General features: G+C 29.3%; 2 protein-coding genes across 2 annotated transcripts in view; one reads left to right on the forward strand and one right to left on the reverse strand.

The window, feature by feature from the left end:
* Window positions 1-3,479: 3,479 nt before the first annotated feature.
* LOC113384475 lies at window positions 3,480-5,447 on the reverse strand. The gene has a single exon (XM_026622193.1). The coding sequence runs from the start codon at window positions 4,633-4,635 to the stop codon at window positions 4,195-4,197; it is 441 nt and encodes a 146-aa protein (XP_026477978.1). The 5' UTR covers window positions 4,636-5,447; the 3' UTR covers window positions 3,480-4,194.
* A 7,634-nt stretch (window positions 5,448-13,081) lies between these two features.
* The window catches only part of LOC113386888 (transcription-associated protein 1-like), a 30,364-nt gene continuing 23,329 nt past the window's right edge, over window positions 13,082-20,116 (forward strand). The window contains 9 exon segments of the mRNA XM_026624646.1: window positions 13,082-13,247; window positions 13,423-13,722; window positions 13,858-14,064; window positions 14,327-14,493; window positions 14,571-14,806; window positions 14,906-15,275; window positions 15,709-15,812; window positions 16,101-16,330; window positions 16,664-16,930. Coding sequence (XP_026480431.1) covers window positions 13,089-13,247; window positions 13,423-13,722; window positions 13,858-14,064; window positions 14,327-14,493; window positions 14,571-14,806; window positions 14,906-15,275; window positions 15,709-15,812; window positions 16,101-16,330; window positions 16,664-16,930 — 2,040 coding nt within the window. The 5' untranslated portion in view covers window positions 13,082-13,088.

Raw genomic sequence — 20,116 nt, forward strand, 5'->3', positions numbered from 1 at the left:
GTATGTGTATGTCATCCGAAATTTGAATCTTTTGTTGGCCTTTTAGCCAAAAATCTTGAAATCGTCAGTTAACAACTCTACAATTAAAATGCCTGAACAATGTAATCAATTGAAATTACTAATTTTGTATATAGATATAGTTTATTATCATTACAAAACATTATACATAATAAAGATATACATATATTTAACACTAATTAAAACTTATAAGTATATAATCTTGTCTCTATAATGTTCATAAATTTAGGCAGTCAATCTCAGCAGTATCCTTTTTATAAATACCTTTCATGCAAAAACAAGTGCATACATAACATATAATCAAACAAATTTTGAGCAACATCATATAAATTAGTAAACCGTAGCTGATGAAGAAATTATTGATTTGATTTATTAACAGATTTTCTAAATAAAACAGAATGTGCCATGCATTAGTTTTTTTATAAAAATAAATTCAATATTTCTATTAAATTTGAAGTGTGCTGTATATTTTTTTTTTGCCTGAGTCTCACATTGCACCGTATATGAATTTATCAATAGTAGATTACGTACTAAAAAATTATTATTCGTCAATGTTTTTTTTATCGATATAATCTATAACGATTTATATTTAATCCTGCTATTATGGCATTTTTAATAAATGACTCAGTTCGTTATCTATTACGATTATATTCACATACGGTGCATATAACAATTATATATAATATATAAATAAATAAATTACATATGTGAGTCATTCAGTATTTCATAACTATTATGAAATACTGTTTAGAATTTAAGCTTTAATATTTATATTTGCTCTTCTATAAGAAGAACTTTTGAAGATGTTCAGATTAATAAATCTTTTCGTAAGAAATATATATGCATGCATACACATCATATCTGTATGAATACTCATGCAAATATATCAAATACAAAAATAATATTTTTATCCATTTTTGTAATATACAAACACAAAATTTCATATGGTGTATGAACGCAAATTATATATATATATATATATATATATATATATATACATACAAGACATTCATACACAAGTTCAGTAATGCATTTAAAATGATACGAAAACATCAATGTATTAAAATGACTTAACTAAAGAGATTTTTGAATGTGTTGATATTTTAAAATATTTGATGACATCATTTTAAAAAAACATATATTATCAAATATACCTGATTTTCAACTAATTATAATAAAGCATTCATTTACAACTTTCATAAAATAAAATTTTGATGAAGCAATGTCATTAAATAAATTAAGAAAAAATAGCAAAAATGCATTTTTTTAGTTTTAGCTTATGTTAATAATTAAACATAAGACGTCTGATAAAATGACTTTCATGTTAGCAAAAACCTTATTTCTTACATGTATACGATTTTAAAATTCTAAAATTACATTTACCTACAAACTTTTACTGAATATTAATTATCAATTTTCATGTAACGAACTTGAAAGTGTTTGAGATCTGTTCCGAAATTGTAATTATTTAATATTGATAGATATGTGTAATTTTTTCAACGTAATAGCATTCATAAACAATTGAAAAAATAAAAATTAGCAATCTGTTATATGTACAGATATTAATTAATTCATATTAACGAAATATTTTCAGTGAAATGCTCATAGTATCTAATTACCTACGAATAGTTTATTGATACTATTATTACGACTTAGGCTTTCTGGCAGTCATAATATAAGTTTTAAATAACTAGATATTGTTTAGGTTCTTCCTTCAAAATTTAATTTTGGCTTCATTTGTAAATTTCTAAAAGGATTGGTTAAACACAGTCTTAAAGTTGATCGAAGAATTGATTTTAGATTTCTACAGAAGGGATTTTAAATATAGTCGTTATTGTCTTAACAGAAGGAACGACAATTATGGTCCCACATCTATATCGAAAAACAATTTCTTCTAATGAATTTTGTAAATTCTAATTTTTATTTATTTGTATATTTTTGGATTTTAATATTTTTAGTCAATAAGTTTATTTTTATCACAGATCTCAATTAAATAAAGAAAAACATTTTGAATTCAGGGCTTTTGGTGAAAGGCTCGAAAAATGTACTTTTCATTATTTAAATTATAATATTTAGAGAAAAAATATTAATAAATTGGTGACTGAAGGAATAGTTTCAAATAAATTAATTTAAAATAACCTCTATTTAAATTTTGTTTAAAGTAATTCTGCTAGTGTTGACTTCATATTATACTAGTTATAAAGTTAGCCTAAAAATTTTATATCGTAAATTTTTCATCTTTTGTGAGATGTGACAACTATGTTGCTTGATTAATACTATTTTCACATCCAAATTATCAAGTCATTACATATCTATTTTTGAATAAGCGTGATAAGTCTTAATATTAATATAATTCAACTTTAAATAAGGTATGCGCACATTAATTAATGTTACTTTTTCAATGTTGCAATTTGTCAATAATATAATTCATATGTATTCAATAATAATACAAAATCAGTATTATTTGTATTTTGTTGCTCCTTGCACGCATAACCTATTTAATATTCTTAATATATTGTAGAAAACAAATCCAAATATATCTAGGTTAGAATATAACTAAAATTAATTAATGACATAGCAAATACAGGTTCAAAATTTCATAAAAAGAATGTTAATTAAATAATATAAAATTTATATGAAATTAAAAGATAACCGAGAAGTTTATATTGTTTCAGAAGTTTTACTTATTAGTGACAAAAATTTTATTATCACTGAATAAAAAATTAAAATTAATCTTAGTTCTCATAATTATTAATAAAAAATAATAATAATATCCAATTTTTATCACATTCATAAGCAGTTATATATTAGTAAAGCGATAAATAATAATACTCAACATTTCTAAGCTACAGTGCAACGAAAAAATATAAATTAGCACTTGTTTTCTTATAACTAGAATGCATATGCACTTTTATTAAAATGATTCAAAAATGTCATATCTTCAGTTTTTTCTCTCAGCCCATAATATTTTTTCAAATAAGATTAATATTCTTTCAAACTGAAGGTAAATAATATTATATGAATATTGAATTATTGCACAATTTAGAAATTCAAAAAAACAGATATAATAAAAATAAAATAATTAACGGGGTGAGAGCAAAATATTTTTTGTTTTAACATTTTGGAACCATCCTAATACATCTAATATAAAGCGTTATAATATTTTTAGATTTCAAAGGCTTATTTTAGTTATTGATATTTATATTTTAAAAAAATATAGACTACTTTTGCATGGAACTACTATATAATGCTCTTACGCGAATTCTATATTTGAAGTAGCATTAAGCAGGTTATATATGCGTTTATAGTTAATTTTTGTATAATGATTTGACTACATTTTAATTTAATTTCTTATATTATTAGTATTGATACTCAAAATTTAAACATAAGATATTTTTAACAGATTAATAAATGTTTAATAGAAATCGGATTTATCAATTGGATTGTCTATGATTGTGACTGTGAAATGAACTCTTTTTTCTTAAAAAATGATAACCAAAGTTTATAAATATTTGAGTATCAATAAATAGAAATAGTAATAAGAATCTACCTGTTTGTACGAAATTTTTGTATATAACCATCTTCGGTATAATTTTATATTTTCTTTTTAAATTGCCAATTTTAGCCAATTAAAACTTTTGGTCTACGAATTCTTATTAATTTCATTCGCCTACAGAACTTAATATTTAACATATACTTAGAAACCTTATTTAAAGAAATCTTCATTCCTCAAAACTTCCTTAACTAAATATGACTTGTCCTACATTATGTATCTATTAAATATTTCAATATTCGATCTTCACCTAATCTTGCATTCTTTTTAAACCAGACGCAATATCGTAATATAAATAAAAAATGTAACAGAAAATGTATCATATTACATTTTTTTTTCAATTAACCTCACTTTCACATTATTACGATTTAATAGAGATATGATATGGTATTTCTTGTGTAGTTATTATTGGCGGGAAAGTTGTGAAATGTTGACTTGCAATCGTTATTATTTATTTCATAACGATATTGCGTATGGTTTAAATAACAATCGTTACTCTATTTTATACCTTTAGCTCCAACAAACTCGAATCTCCCGACCACCTCTCTGGGAACGGACAGCGACTTTGACCTCGGCTTGCACCACGCTTCTTTTACCTCGTTCCCTTCTACCTTGTCACCATATCATGAAGATCTTTCATCGGTTCCAGCAGAACCATCGCGTTTCAACGATCGCTTTAGCTTATCTACCAGCCTGGTATGAAACTTGTTTAAGCTTCCTGAACTCGTACTCGTTCCGTTTTTTGGCGGACTATTGGAAATGCTTTTAGCGGGCGATTGTCCCAAAGATGATTTGGACGAGTTTCTTGAAAACTGCCGTTGTTGCATGGCAGTCTGTGGAGGATGATAGCTTGACGAATGCGAATAGCTGTAACTCCTGTGTGGCGAAGGGATGAATTCAGCGCCACTTGGGGATGATGACAAAGAACTTTGACATTCGCTGCGACATTCCGAAACTTTGCGACTTCTACAGCCACTACTGTTGGAACATTCGGAGGTCTTGCGGGACCTATTGGATTTGTAGATATCCCAATCGTTTTTCATTACCGGCATCATGAACGCCATCTTGTTGATTTATGGTATTTATCTAAATCTTTTCGGAATTGATAAGTTCTGGTACCTATTGTCACGGTTATAAGTGACAAATGGACTACTAAAGCTTTGGTGTTCTTGATATGATAAACCAAAACTATTCTAACAACTGCTTTTGGTGTTAGAGATATTTATTAACTATTAACTTTTTTAAGTGTATATAACAGATTATTGTATTTGGAAGCCTTTCAAATTTCTTCAACGGCAATCTTGTCAAGTTTCAAAATTCCTTGATAGATTGCTTAACTTTGATCACTATTACATCAGAGCACAAAAGCTATGAATGATCTTGATCGATCAATTGCTGCTACAAGTTTTTAACACCAAATCACCATACAAATCCCGAGCTATGACGCAATGGCCAATTTCACACCTCGCGACACGGAAAATTTTTAAACTAGTATCTTCAGAGATTCGATGCATGTGCTGTTAATTTTAGTTATACACTTTCGGCGCAATCACCCACTTTTGATTTAATAATAATAACAAAAGTGATACTGAAATTTGTCAATGACCCCAATGCAAGATAACTTTTTGGGTTTGTTTTGATTGTTCCAAACACGTTTTGATGCAAGTTTTCACTCATTCAACGTTGGCCGGTACGGTAAACAGTCGGTATCGGTACTAGAATACAGCGCACGGGGAACGATCCAGAAGCTTCGACTGGAATTGTTCGTCGATTTGGCTTTGTGGATATTCGGTATCGCAGTTGTATATGTGAATATTTATTGTGTGAGTCCGTGGCCGTTCTTTGATAGAATGTTCGTATGAAGTACGAACCGTACTTGTTGAACTCTGAAGCAAGACTGCGAGGGGGAACGAGAGCGCATCAGAGTTTATACCACGGTATTAGATGCGCGGCACATCGCGACGAACACACCGACAGACCTGGGACGCATACATGCCTATTCGCGCATTCGCGCATGGGCCAACTGCCCGAACAAAGCCGCATTCGGCATATGTTTAAATACCTATGTTAAGTGCATATAATGCATCTATATTACATTATAATTGAAATTTCAAAACTAGTGGTGCATTGCTCCGTGCCTTTTAAGGAAAACTGCCGGAACTTCTCGTACCGTAAAATTTTGAAATTTTTTGAATTTTGCAGAAACCTCATTTCATTCTCAATTTTTTGCGATTACTAACTTATCCTTATAACCTTACCCTTAAAAAGAAAACACGCTTTATGTGATGAACTTATTTACACCGTCAAGTTTTGTAATAAGATGTGCAAACTGTAAAAAATCAACTACAGTAGAACTCCAATTATCCGAACTCCAATTATCCGAACTCCAATCATCCGAACTCCAATTATCCGAACTCCAATTATCCGAACTCCAATTATTCGAATCGCCGATTATCCGAATCACTTTCAGAAAAAAAATTGTCCAAAAAAAGTCTAAGTGCGCTATTATTCTTTCACCAAAGCCAGTGTAGGCACGTTGTTTGTTTTGTTTTGAAGGAGATGTTTACAAAACAATGATTTTTATTTCTAAACTTGTACATAAGTACATTTTATTTATATTTAAAACATGTGAAAATGTCATGTTTTTTTTATTCAATTCAATAAAAAAATAGTGCAATATCAAAACGTAACTTTTTTTCTCTCCAATGGCAATTTTTTTAAAAAAAACGTCGAATATTTGATTATCCGAATATTTGATTATCCGAATCGGTCCCGGTCCCCATTAATTCGGATAATTGGAGTTCTACTGTAATACAAATATAGAAAGATAGACATGTGACTTCTATTTTAGCATAAACACAACGTGTGTAATAGACCAAGCAAAAATAGAAAGTGCACACCAATCTCAAATTTCTAGAGAAGATGCTTCATAAAATTTTTACGTCATAAAAACGTTCATTGCCACACATTTTTCAAAGAAGTGCGTTCAACTTTGTGACCTCTGAAAAACATTTTAACGAATTACATACATATTTTACTGAGAACATATCAAATTTATATTTTAATTGGCAGTTGATTATATTTATTCAATTTGAATATAATATATTTTTGTAATGAAAAATGCATAGTTAACTGTTAATTTTAGAAGTAGCTTCATATGACTCTCTCAGAAATTTTAAATAAGATCAATATAACAATTACAAGTTTCCTCTAATACAGACATATATCAAGTTCCGATTCCGATTTTTGGTATCAGAAATATTTTAGAAGAGCTTATGTAAATAGTATGTAATCGAGTGTATTTTTAAGAACTTTTAATTTTTATTTAATTGTGATTATAATTTAATTAATATTTGAAGCAGTGGGGAACCCTCGCCTTGACTTTGTTTACATAACAAAAAAGTCCATGTGAGAATAGGTCAGTGCTTTATAAGAGATGCGCAACAAATCTATTGCGCAGGCGCTAAAAAGTGATTTTATGTGCAGGCGTCACGTGGTATTAAAGGGTTTATATGCTTGTTTACAGAATAAAGCATGCAAACACACACACACACACATAACAAATTTATAAAAGTCACTTAGTTATTTATTATAAATTTTGTAATGTACTCATTTATTCAAATCTTTAATTATTTCATTTTATTTATTATTTAAGTTAAAAAAAAACACTTTTATCAATAGTATTAATCCATCAAATTCAAATTTGAATCCAGATTTTATTTATTTTGGGATTGATATGGATTTTTTATTACAAAAGTTTGAAATGTTGGTTGTCAAACAGATTCGAATTTCAATCAGGTGGATTTTAATAAGGGCCGTCGCAACGCGAGGCTGGGTATGCTAGTATATATATATATATATATAAATTTTCTGGTTGGTGAATTCAAATTTAACTCAAATGAGTTATTAGACACAATATATAAACAGGGTGTCTCAGAATTTAACGTGAAGCGGTAATGATTTCACATTGTTTTATTTTTTACTCAAAAATTTTCTATAATAAAATTATTAAATATTTTACCTTTTTGTAATCCTGATTAAATGCACCATCTTTTGATAAAACTTGCCAACACACTTTGGTACATTTTTTTAAGGTCGGACCTATCAAAGTTTAAAAATTTTAAATTCATAGATCAACAAAATATCTTAATTGTTGTAAACTTGTAAAATTGTTGTAATTGTGTTATTATTTTTTATTGTGGTCTTCCCTTAAATATTATTGACGGTTGCTGTTCCAATGTTTAATTACTGTATATTAACCACAATAACTGAAAAAGATCATTATTTTACCAAAGCTCTAGATTGCACTTAAAAAAGCTCACAATTTACAAACAAGGTGAGATATTTTTTTCTGTAATTGTTTCGGAGAGTTAATACTCTATTTCGGCTTGACATTAAGTTCTGGGACACTGTGCATATATATAGTTAATAAAATCATATGTTGTAGTTCAAATTTCTTTGAATTGACCAAACAATAAATGATATGTGTTGAATTTGATAAAATCATAAGTATTCATAATTTATATATTATATTATTATATATTAATTACATAATTCATATTTTTACAGGTTTGGAGAAGAAATTACCTTATCATTGTTTGCTTTTGGAAATGAAAGGAAAAGAACCAATATTACTGCATTTTATTGTTACTATTACACACTTTTTGCTATTTTAAGCATTTTGTTAAATTCATTTTAAATTTATAATTGTAGAATTTATCAAGTAAATTTGTATCTGATATATCCTGAATTACCATCATAAAACAAAATAAATTTGGCAAATATTCGTTTCTGGTTTGCAACTAAAATTTGTACACTCGATCAAATTTTCAAAATGTATACATTCAAATAATTTCACAATCTTATTATTAAAATTACTCAGAAAATTATTAAACAAAGATTCATACGCATATTTCAATATTTAAATTCCTAATGCTCGGCTGACTAATAATCTATAAACTTCTTTACTGGAAATTTCCGCTGCTCATTGTGTATTTTTTTTACTCGGATATTTATCAATATAATTTGCGTGCATGAGAGATTCTGAAATTTAATTGAAAATATGCATTATGTGATAGTGAAATCTATAACAATATAAATCGTATATTCAATAGTTAATAACTGTGATACCATATCGGTGAGTAATGACCCAATTCAATTACAAAACAAATTACAAAAATATCGATGATTGAGTCAAATTCAATTACTAAATTTGGGTCAATTTAGTTATACTCTAAATAAATAAATATAGAAAGATAGAAAATATTTAAGTTTTTGCAATAATATACTTTATTGATTTTGAAGTCAGTTAGACATCATGCTCATTAATTATTTATATGATTATAATTTTCAATTCAAGGGATAAACATTTTCTATTATCTTACTACTCGATTATTGTGAGAAGAAACAAGTTGACGGTGTAATTTAAGGTAAGATTATATAAGTAGCATTTCTTATTTTATAAGAGACAAATCCAGTCATTTGTTTTAACAGTAAAGCGCATCATCTTTCTAAAAACATATTCTACGCTTCAAGTGTCAACTACTAATGTAAATCTAGATAAATTTATTATCATATTACAAAATAAATGATTAAATAGTAAGTAACCAATAATATTAATGGTACATTTGTAAAAAAAAATAATTTATATGCTTATTACAGAAACCTTAAAACATTGCGGTTCCATATTAATACTTTTTGCTTGATTCAGGTTTCTCTTGAACCTCAATCAGGATAGTAGCCCTGATGGTCCGGGAACTAGCAACGTTTTCGAGAAAGAATTTTATGCAGGCTGGTTTTTTGATATGTGGTTCTTGGCGCTCTCTCGGTTAGGGTATGGGCCGTCTGGCAGCTGTAAGTGGTTGCGTTTATTAGTGCGCAGCCACCTTTACAGCGCGATTTCAAAATTTTGAAAGAATTTTAGCCAGTCCAATTGTCTTTTGAAGTAAAACTTCTTTAGGCGCGATATGGGTGTAAAAATTTCTCTAGGCGCGACACGGGTGTAAATCCGTACAAATGCAACGAAAACGCCAACGTGAAGTTGAACACTACGACGCAGGTAGGCGCTGATGTCGCGAGTCGCGATCCACTCTCGTCATGTCATGCGTAAGTCGAACGCTAAACCCTATATGAACTTGCATTAATTGAATCACGTTTTTTTACAAAAGAAGAGGTTACTGTATTATTTCCTCATGGAATAAGACTTTTCTTAGGGAATAAATGTGTCATGGAATATAATAAATTTATACTGAATCTCGTTGAAGACAAAATAATATCTACTGTCACGGATATTTATGTAGGTTGCCATGCAACAGATCAACAATCATACCTATCATACATTCGTCAGCAGTTTCACAAAAATCGGTTATTGATACCGGGGGTTTGCCGTATGAAATAATTTTAGTTCTGAATAAATTTTACATAATAACAACTAATATTGATGTAAGTGATGGCTTAGCTAATGGTTGTGTAGGAAAATTAGTGTACATAGAACGTGGCGATAATGATGAACTTCTACGTTTATGGTTTGAATTTCCTGGTAAGATAGGTAACAAAATTAGGAAAAAAGCTGCACATCATATTCAAACTCTTAATATCAGTAGGACAGCTGTGCCGATTCTCAGGAGATCTTATTATTATTGATGTTATGTGATTATTAATAGATGATTTTTAAAATTCAAATATGATGTTTTTTATTTTTATCTTAATTGCCTACTCATACAATATTAAAAGTTTTACTTCAATCGCGTGTGATCCTTACGCGCACTTTTTTTTATTAACTAAGAGTAAATATGTACTTTGGTTAAATATAAAAAATCGATTTTGTCATACATAAAGTTAATACTAATTAGTTCATAATTTTCAGTGGTTTTAATAATTTTTTGAGTAAATCATAAGGTCATATTAGAAGTTGAACTATTATAAATCGGTTTTAAACGCTCAAATGTATATGCAATCTGATACACTCCATATACACATTTATAAAACTAGCTAACGATAGTAAATACCTTATAAATTTTATTTATAACTCCTGAATTGAATGTAACCAGAAGCACACCACATTTATATAGTACATAATAATGGTTGTCGTGGACGAGATAGTTAACGCGCAGAATTTTATTAAAAATATAAAATAATATGAACAAAAAAAGCATGAATTTCACTTTACATACTTATATAAAACTACATAAATAAGTAAATATACAATATAACTGCCCTACGGCAAGTTTTGGCGAAATTCACATTCAAACACAATCAACCACAAAATAGCAGTACTTACAAGAACACGAGCAGAAACACAGCTTCTTGTGACACTCCATGGCCGAGGTCATTAAGCAGCAGTAGCAGTATTCCAATGGTGCTGTACTTCGAATCTCTGAACAAGATAATCCTGTCTCGTTAGAATGTAAAATATTTATTTAAAAAAAATTCTTGGGTCCCTCAAATTAGACAAAAGACTTTTCTATCAAAAACATACCCGTTTAAAAAGTTGTGTAGCCAAGAGCGCTAAGTGGACGTCACGGCGGTCTGAGGTTCCTCGGATTGACTCCAGAACCGAAAAATAAGTATTTGTAAAAAACATGGTGCCAGGTTTTTCAAAATTGCGGTTTTCACTTCATCAGCGGTAGATACGAAATGGAATACTAATTCAACTAAAAGAAGTCAAATGGAACCCTGATGTAGACAAAAGCGTTTCCGAAAAAAGCAGTAGTAATGGTAGTAGTCAAGAATCGAATAGCCGAGAGCGTTTAGTCGTAGCCGTCTTGGTTAGGAGTTTCTTGGGTCGATTCTCGAAAGCGTCGGATTAAATCAAATCCTAGGTTTTCGGAATCGTAGAATATTAGTTCAGGGTATTAATTGTAGGTGGCGCATTTCGACCTTAGAATTCGGACCTTAGAAGTTCGGAAAAAACATGAACAATACTTCTAATATAAAAAGATCGCACTCGACTGCAATTGATAGAAAGGGAAAGGTTAGAGATAGGTGATGAATAAGAGACATGTATGGAGAACTTATGATTTATTAAAATTCACTATTCAAACAATATAAGAATATGATAATAACGTGTTTTTTCAATTAATCCAATAGCCGAGTGATTAGAGTGTATGGCAACTTTGGAACGTCACATGGACTATGGAAGCGGATGTTAGACAGATCGAATCCAGCTCGAATTGACATGGCCAATTTGTAGACCAGACTGGAAAGCATAGGTAAAAGAAGAGTGTAAGGGAAGGAGGGAGGAGGAAGGAGGAAGGGGAAACTGCCCTTCGCACATCGAGAAGTCTTCACACAGCACATGACTTAAGTTAGAGACTCTTATAAACTTACTATTAGATATTAAATGGGTATGCTGAAAAGCTCTAGGCATAAACTACAAATCATACACACACACACACACACATATATATATATATATTATATATATATATATACATTTAACAATTAAAAATATATAAATAAAGGATTAGCTGTAAACAAAATGTTTGATTATAATATTGATAACAATTAGAAGCCCTTTAAAAGATAATTATGATCATTGAATGTACACTTAAACACCAACACATGCCCATTTTTTAGCTTTTTATGAATGTTTCACGATACATTGTTTATGCCAATTATTTTAATTAATTAATTACACGATCTGCAGCATAAATTAATTAAATATAATTAGGGATATAGTCATTACATAGTCCCTGATGTACACTTGACAGTGATGTTAACAAGATGGCCGCCCGACCATAGATAAAAGAAGAGTATGATACCAAATTACTAGTTGTTTCGTTTTACAAAACGGTTGTGGCGTTAACGGGGAAGAAACGGTTAAAGACAACTGTTCGTTGATATAACGCTTATTACTAGTGTAGCGAAATTAATCTGTTTACGCTTGACGATGTGCCTGTCACAGATTTTGTTTATTGGTTAGAATGAATATTTTACATTTAAAAGTTTTTGGTAATTTACGCACGTTTTTTTTATTAATGATAATTAATTGTTTATTTATTTATCTTTTATTTATGTGAATATGTCTAATATGTATATTACAATACCATACTATCGTGTTTAACCGTATTCCTATACGGTAGATTATCAGTGTCAGTTTTATTTATATTATATTAAAATTTTCTTTAAATATTTTACACTGAACGTTTCAACTAGATTCAAAACGAGCGAATTTAAAATATTTTTTTTAAAGTTCCTATTTTAATTGATGTGATGTCCCATTATTAAACTTTCTTAATAAACCAAATTTTTTACAAATTCAAAATTGTTTATAAAATATAAGTTTATAGACATATTTATGATCTATACTATTTACTATAGTATCTAAGACCTTATTTTTGTATATTGCCATAATCACCTAGGACTATTACAAATTAGATAAATGTAAATAATAATCATCAGCAAGATTGTTATTATTACAAAAATTATTATATTTAGCTTTTTTATTCATTTATTATAGGCTTGTACAAGTTTGTTTACAATTTTTGTATTTCAGCAAAGTTCTGAAAAAACAATAATGGCTCCACCAGTTCAGCTGGAGCTGGTAGTTCCACCCATGGCTGATCCAGTAGCACAAATGAACTACTTCTGTAGTTTTGTTGATATGATTGAAAATGAAACTGCAAAAGATGAAAATAAACTTAAGGCTGCACAAATGCTTACTGAAAATTTTGAAGTAATTTCTTATATGCATTTATTAACTTTACTGATATATTTATATATTGAATATATAGAACTATAAAGATTATCTAAATTCTTATATATATATATATATATATATATATATATATATATATACATATATATGTGTGTGTGTCTAAATGTTTTTACTTAATTTTTCTATGCTGCAGATTATTATGAACTCGTCAGAATATCCTCAGTTTTTAAAACACTCAATACCTATATTTTTAAAAATATTGGAGAAAACAGAGCCTCAATTTATATCAGACCATAATATTCAACAAGTTAGAAAGCACATTCTGGAAATGATTCACCGTCTTCCAACTAATGAACGATTAAGATCTTATGTGCCTTTAATATTGTCACTTACGCTGAAATTATTAGAAATTGAGAATGAAGAAAATGTCTTAGTTTGCTTAAGAATTATAATTGAATTACACAAACAATATAGGACCTCATTAAATGCTGATGTAAGTAATTTTTTTTTTTCATTGACTTATCATTGCCATATAAATAATAATATACAATATTAATAATAATAATAATATATACATATTAAAAGTATTATGAATCGAGTATTATAAATATTAGGAAAATAATTTCAGATTCAAAGGTTTATGCAGTTTGTGAAAGGAGTGTATAGTGAATTACCAAGCCACTTAAATAAAATATTTGAACCTAAACCACCAATTAGAGTTAAAGATATAACTGATCTCAATCTAGAGCAGGTGTTAAGTTCTACATACACTGTCACGTTAGTTCATTGTGAGCAACGACCTCACACGGCAAATTCTACAAATCTTTATCAAACTGTAAGTAATAAATGACATTAAATTTTGAATGAAAAATTATGTATCCAAATTTTTCTCAGTGTTCTAATGTAACGTTGTGTTCCAAAACAAGTGTTTTTATTATTTTTTTGTATTTTATCTAATATATAAAACATGATATTATATGAAACATTTTATTCTACTTCTTTTTTAATGAGAAGTATGGATTTCATGTGCCGTTAGGACAAGATGTACATGTACTTTTATGGGTGTGTGTATAATGATTACACAACTATTTTTCTAGATAAGTATTTTACCAAAAGCTACATTATCCCTGAAAGTTCTGCAAGAACTTCCAATAGTTATGGTATTTTTGTATCAACTGAACAAACCAAATGGTGAACTTGATATAACAGACTTTATACCATTAATAATGTCTACAATCACTCTTCAGCCTTCACCGAGACATAGGTATATTTAATCGCTTAATAGATGTTTCAATATTATTTCATGTAGTAATTGATTTTAACTAATTTTGTATTATATAGAAGTTCGCCACAGTTTAACAGAGAAATATTTGTGGATTTTATGGGAGCCCAAATTAAAGCATTATCTTTTTTGGCTTATATAATTCGATTATACCAAGACATAGTTGCCACTCATTCTCAGTCAATGGTGAAAGGAATGTTAGGTTTACTTGCTTTATGTCCTAATGAAGTAGCACATTTAAGAAGAGAACTACTAATTGCAGCAAGACATATTTTAGCTACTGATTTAAGAAGTAGTAAGTAGTGCAAAATGTTATATAAAGATATATTTTGAATTAATGCCTAAAGTATTTAGTTTAAAAGAAGTAATTTGTTATAATTAATTATATTTACAGATTTTGTTCAATACATGGAGCAGTTGTTTGATGAAGACATATTGTTGGGTCGTGGTTATACAACACATGAATCTCTACGCCCCTTGGCCTTTTCAACTTTAGCAGATTTAGTTCATCACATTAGAACTAGTTTATCAGCAAGAGATTTAGCACGAGCAGTTAGGCTATTTTCTAAAAATGTTCATGACTGCACACTACCAGTCACGATTCAAACTATGTCCTGTAAACTTTTGTTAAACATGGTCGATTGCATCCGGGTTAAAGCAGAAGGAAAAGCATCTCGTGAATTACTTATGAAAATTTTAGAAGTTTTTGTGCTGAAATTCAAAATGATATCCAAAATGCAATTGTCTTTTATTGTGAACAGAAAGTAAGTTTGTTGCATTTATTTTTATTTTATTAATTGATTTACTATGAGATTTAGTTTGATCATAGTTTGCAAATGTTAATATTATATACAAAAAGATTTTACTATAATATTCAGTTCTACTATTTTAATTAGGCTGATATATTTCTTTGTCTACTTTTTAATTTTGCTACAGAAAAAGTTATGATTGCCTAAAATCCAAAATATTTTTTTTTTATATATTTATACTTCAAGCAGAAATATAATTTCTATCCTTTTTAAGGTCTTGATGTGACCGTAAAATATGTATTTGGTAGATGGGATTTTTTAATTGAACACCTGTGTAGAAGGTGTCTTCAAATTGAATTTAAAACAGAGCATTTGTAAACCATTGTTTACATCTTACTGTCTCACATAATGATTTCTTTTTATAATTACCAAACAATTTCAATTGTAGTCAATTTCAACCCAGTGTTCCAGGCTTTGTTTCATTACCGCAACTTCACAATCCTACACAATCAGGATTATCACAACAGGATAAAATTAAAGTTGAGCCTTCAGGTAATTATAACATGTATATGTATTATTACATGTGAGAGCATTAATTTGCATTGGCTGAATTTGCAACATTATTTTTAGTGACAATTTTATTTATTTAGTTTATATTTTAATGATTATGGAGCTATGAAAAATTATATAATATATTTATTCAAAGTAGATAAGTAAAAAACAATCCGAGGATGGTGTCAAATTGTATTTTAGGCCGATAGCGATAATTCAAGTTATTTTGCTTTTGCTTTTTATAATATTTTATTAGAACTCGATGTATATCAATAAATTTCTTTTCAGGCGGTGTTGAGTGTTCGAATTCACCGCAAACAGATTCCCAAACATCGTCCGTGAGCGGCGTAGTAAATTTGCCTGTTGATGGTTCTAATAACATGACTTCTACTGATAAGCCATGTTTTGGATTTCCACCATCACAAGCCCAAAGCATGAGTGCTCAAGATTTCAGAAGTTTAGTTAAAACTTTAGTGTTTGGTGTTAAAACTATTACATGGGGATGTGCTCCTCTAAAGGTCTGCATTTTTTATTACTTCTATTTATTATTTTATTTTATTTTTATATGGCTGTTTATAAAGATTTTTATTTTATTTGATTTAAAGAAAAATAAAGAATTATTTTACCATTATTCTATTTACTTTGAATTATCCAGGTCAATTCAGGACGTGTGGTCCCCTTATTGTTGGTCATTGACTAAATAACAAATATAGATTTTTTTATGTTGAATCATAATTCTCTTATTGATATAACACAAATCTATTATCACCTTTTTTTAATTATCTTGTTATTGATATGCTAATTAAAATTAAGTGTTCAATTAAAAAGAGTATATAATCTATTGCTTTTAGCTTGGAACGAGTGATAATTCGACAGCCTACAGCAGTATCCAATTTACCCCAAGTGAAACTGAAGTCTTTATAAATCTTGTAAAATGGGCTCTAAAAGCATTGGATTTATATACTTCCAGTATTAATTCGATGGGTATGCAAAACAATGCTTCTAACTTACATGCTGGTTCTCAGAATACTGCTCAAATGTTGCAACAGCAAAGACAAGTTCCAACAGCTGCAAGAAATAAGGAAGAAAAGGAGGTTTTAGAGCATTTTAGCGGTGTGGTAAGTTGAATAATAACATGAGTTGCTTTACTCTATCTCTACCGTATTTGTATGTGAATCTGTCTTGTTTTATGGGGTTTGTGCCAGCATTAATGATGCGATAGGACACTTTGAATGTTTTGTGAATTGAACACTCGTTAATGCAATCTTGTTTAATTTCAGTTTTTGATGATGCATACTCGAACATTTAGAGAAATATTTTCTGCAACTATAGACTATATGGTTGAACAAATTTATTGTAATCCTGCATTGCAAGTTATACCAAAGACATTTTTAGCTAACTTATCTACTTCGCCAATATTTGCTACAGTATTAGTGGAATATCTTTTAGAGAGGATGGAAGAAATGGGTTCTAATGTCGAAAGATCTAATTTATATCTGGGATTATTTAAACTTGTCTTTGGAAGTGTAACATATTTTCCCACCAGAAAACGAGCATATGCTTCGCCCTCATTTACACAGGATTGTAAATGCTTCTATGGATTTAGCTATGACAGCAAAAACCATATAATTATTTTTTGCTGTTGCGAGCATTATTTCGTTCAATTGGTGGAGGAAGTCATGAGCTATTATATAAAGAATTTTTACCATTACTGCCTAATTTATTAGAAGGATTAAATCGACTGCAAAGCGGTTTGCACAAACAACATATGAAAATATTATTTGTAGAGTTATGTTTGACAGTGCCTGTAAGATTAAGCTCCTTGTTGCCTTACCTACCAATGTTGATGGACCCATTGGTTTCGGCACTGAACGGGTCTGACACATTGATCAGTCAAGGATTACGAACTTTAGAATTATGTGTTGATAATTTGCAACCAGATTTTCTCTATGAACATATACAACCAGTACGAGCAGAGTTAATGCAAGCGTTATGGAGAACACTAAGAAATCCAGATGCTGTTGCTCATGTTGCTTTTAGGTAATCCACTCATATATATATATATATATATATATATATATATATATATATATAATATATATTTAATTTTAAGTTTATCATTTTCAATATTTCTGCAATTTTAATAACTTTGCCTATTGAAATATGAATAAGTTATCAATAAAGTAACTAGAAAGTGAATAGGTAATTAAATGTCAACATTCATTAAATAAACATTAAATATTAAATTTATTTTTCAGGGTTCTTGGAAAGTTTGGAGGTGGAAATCGCAAGATGATGATCGAACCTCAACGTTTAAATTATAAGGAGTTAGAAGGGAAAGGTTGTGCAATCCAAGTGCTCTTTGCAGATTATCAAAAACCAATTGATTTTGCATTGGACAAGGTATGTTATTTTATATTATTCTGCAAAATTGTGATTATTTTTTGGATTTTGCATAAATAATATGTTATTATTATCTAGAAGGTTATAATTTGGAAATGATTTTTATATTCTTGCAATTTTATTTTTTTCAGTATCATTTCAGTATCATACCATTTTATGCCATTTTAAATAATAAAATAATTCATATCTATTAATGCATTTTAGTTTTTTAAATATTTTTAACTTGTCATATTGAACTATGTTTAATTACTTATATTGATTTTACAGATTATTGAAATATCCTTCACAGCTTTAAAATCGAGTGCCACTAAGCCATACTATCGCCAGCAATGCTGGGAAGTTGTGAGATGTTATTTGGCTGCATGCATAGGTTCAGCTGATAACTACAATTCATTAATTGCTCTTTTTAAGCATCCTAGCTTCCAAGATAAGCAGATTCCACAAACAAATATTGGCATGAACCGTCATTTGGTTGATGGACACGATGAGATTGCGCGCAAAACTCATCAAACGGCTCTCACAAGTAAGTTGATAAATTTTGAAATGAAAAAATACTACTGGCACTGGTGATGCTTGTATTGAATCTTGCTTTTGCAAGCATTTTACAAATCGGACATAGTTTTTGTTGAAAGTGCTACTGACCTGAAACTGATTTTAACTTTAATTTAATTGATTTTTTAATAACAGCAGATTGCTCTATATAATCTTCTATATATATAAAAATAAGTCGGGTTTTCCTTCCTGACGAAATAACTCCAGAACGCACGAACCGATTTTGACAATTTTGCATTCGTTGGAAAGGTTTTGAGCTCCGCAAGGTTTATAGCTAAGAAAATTAGTGGTGCATGGCATCGTGCCTTAATGAAAATTGCTGGAACTTCACGCACCGTAATTAAAAATTCGAGAAATGAAAATAATCAACAATTGTTCTAAATAATTTCAAATAGATTATCTACATATATAAAAATAAGTTGGATTTTCCTTCCTGACGATATAACTCCAGAACAACCGATTTCGACAGTTATGCATTTGTTAGAAAGGTTTCGGGCTCCGCAAGGTTTATAGCTAAGAAAATTAGTGGTGCCTGCAAATTGCTGGAACTTCACGCACCGCAATTAAAAATTCGAGTAATGACATTAGTGAGAATTATCAGAATTATGCTTGGTTAAGTCAACGAACAATTCTTGCCGTAAAGTATAATGATGTACACGCACTGAATTTCACTATTCAATCAAAAATTGCTGGCGATTTGGTTTGACTTCAAACGATTGCAATTTCCAGTTCGCCTTGCGTTCGCAATAACAACTCGCAAGGCCAATCTCTTGATGTTTGCGGGATAAATTTCAAATAGATTATTTAGAAAATCATTGTTTTTCACATGGGCAGTTATACGTTGCCTGTTCACGAGTTGAAAAACCATCCGCTTTGTTTGTGTTAACGTCAGACCAAAAAACAAAAAAATGTGGTTTACAAAAGATCACTTCCATGAAACTGATAATTTGCGGATTCACTTTCATTTACTCAGAGAAGTTCAACTAAAAACACTTCATTTTTGTAATCTAAATAAATTCATTACTGTTGTGCAATAAAATCAAATTTTTCCTTTTCAAATATAATATACCAAACAAAAAATTTCTTCATCTTTCTCACTAAACCATCTGGTGGCGAAACGGAGTTTGTCGGGTTTGCTAGTTTCTTAATATATTTAATAGTTGATTCGTTTATTGGCATTCTAAATTAGTAAGTTATTTATTTTTAAATAAAATATGCTTAATTGTTATGTTATGTTATTTTTAATTAGGTAATGTTTGTGGCAGCAGCTATAAAAGAACTGCGTCATTCAGTATTGATACTATGATATGTCTAGTACGTCTTACACAATGATTGCAGTAGCTCAACAG

The sequence above is a fragment of the Ctenocephalides felis genome, unplaced genomic scaffold (genome assembly GCF_003426905.1).
Source record: "Ctenocephalides felis isolate EL2017-DRISC unplaced genomic scaffold, ASM342690v1 CF-g0.4_SCAFFOLD_03571, whole genome shotgun sequence".
Classification (NCBI taxonomy): Eukaryota; Metazoa; Arthropoda; class Insecta; order Siphonaptera; family Pulicidae; genus Ctenocephalides; species Ctenocephalides felis.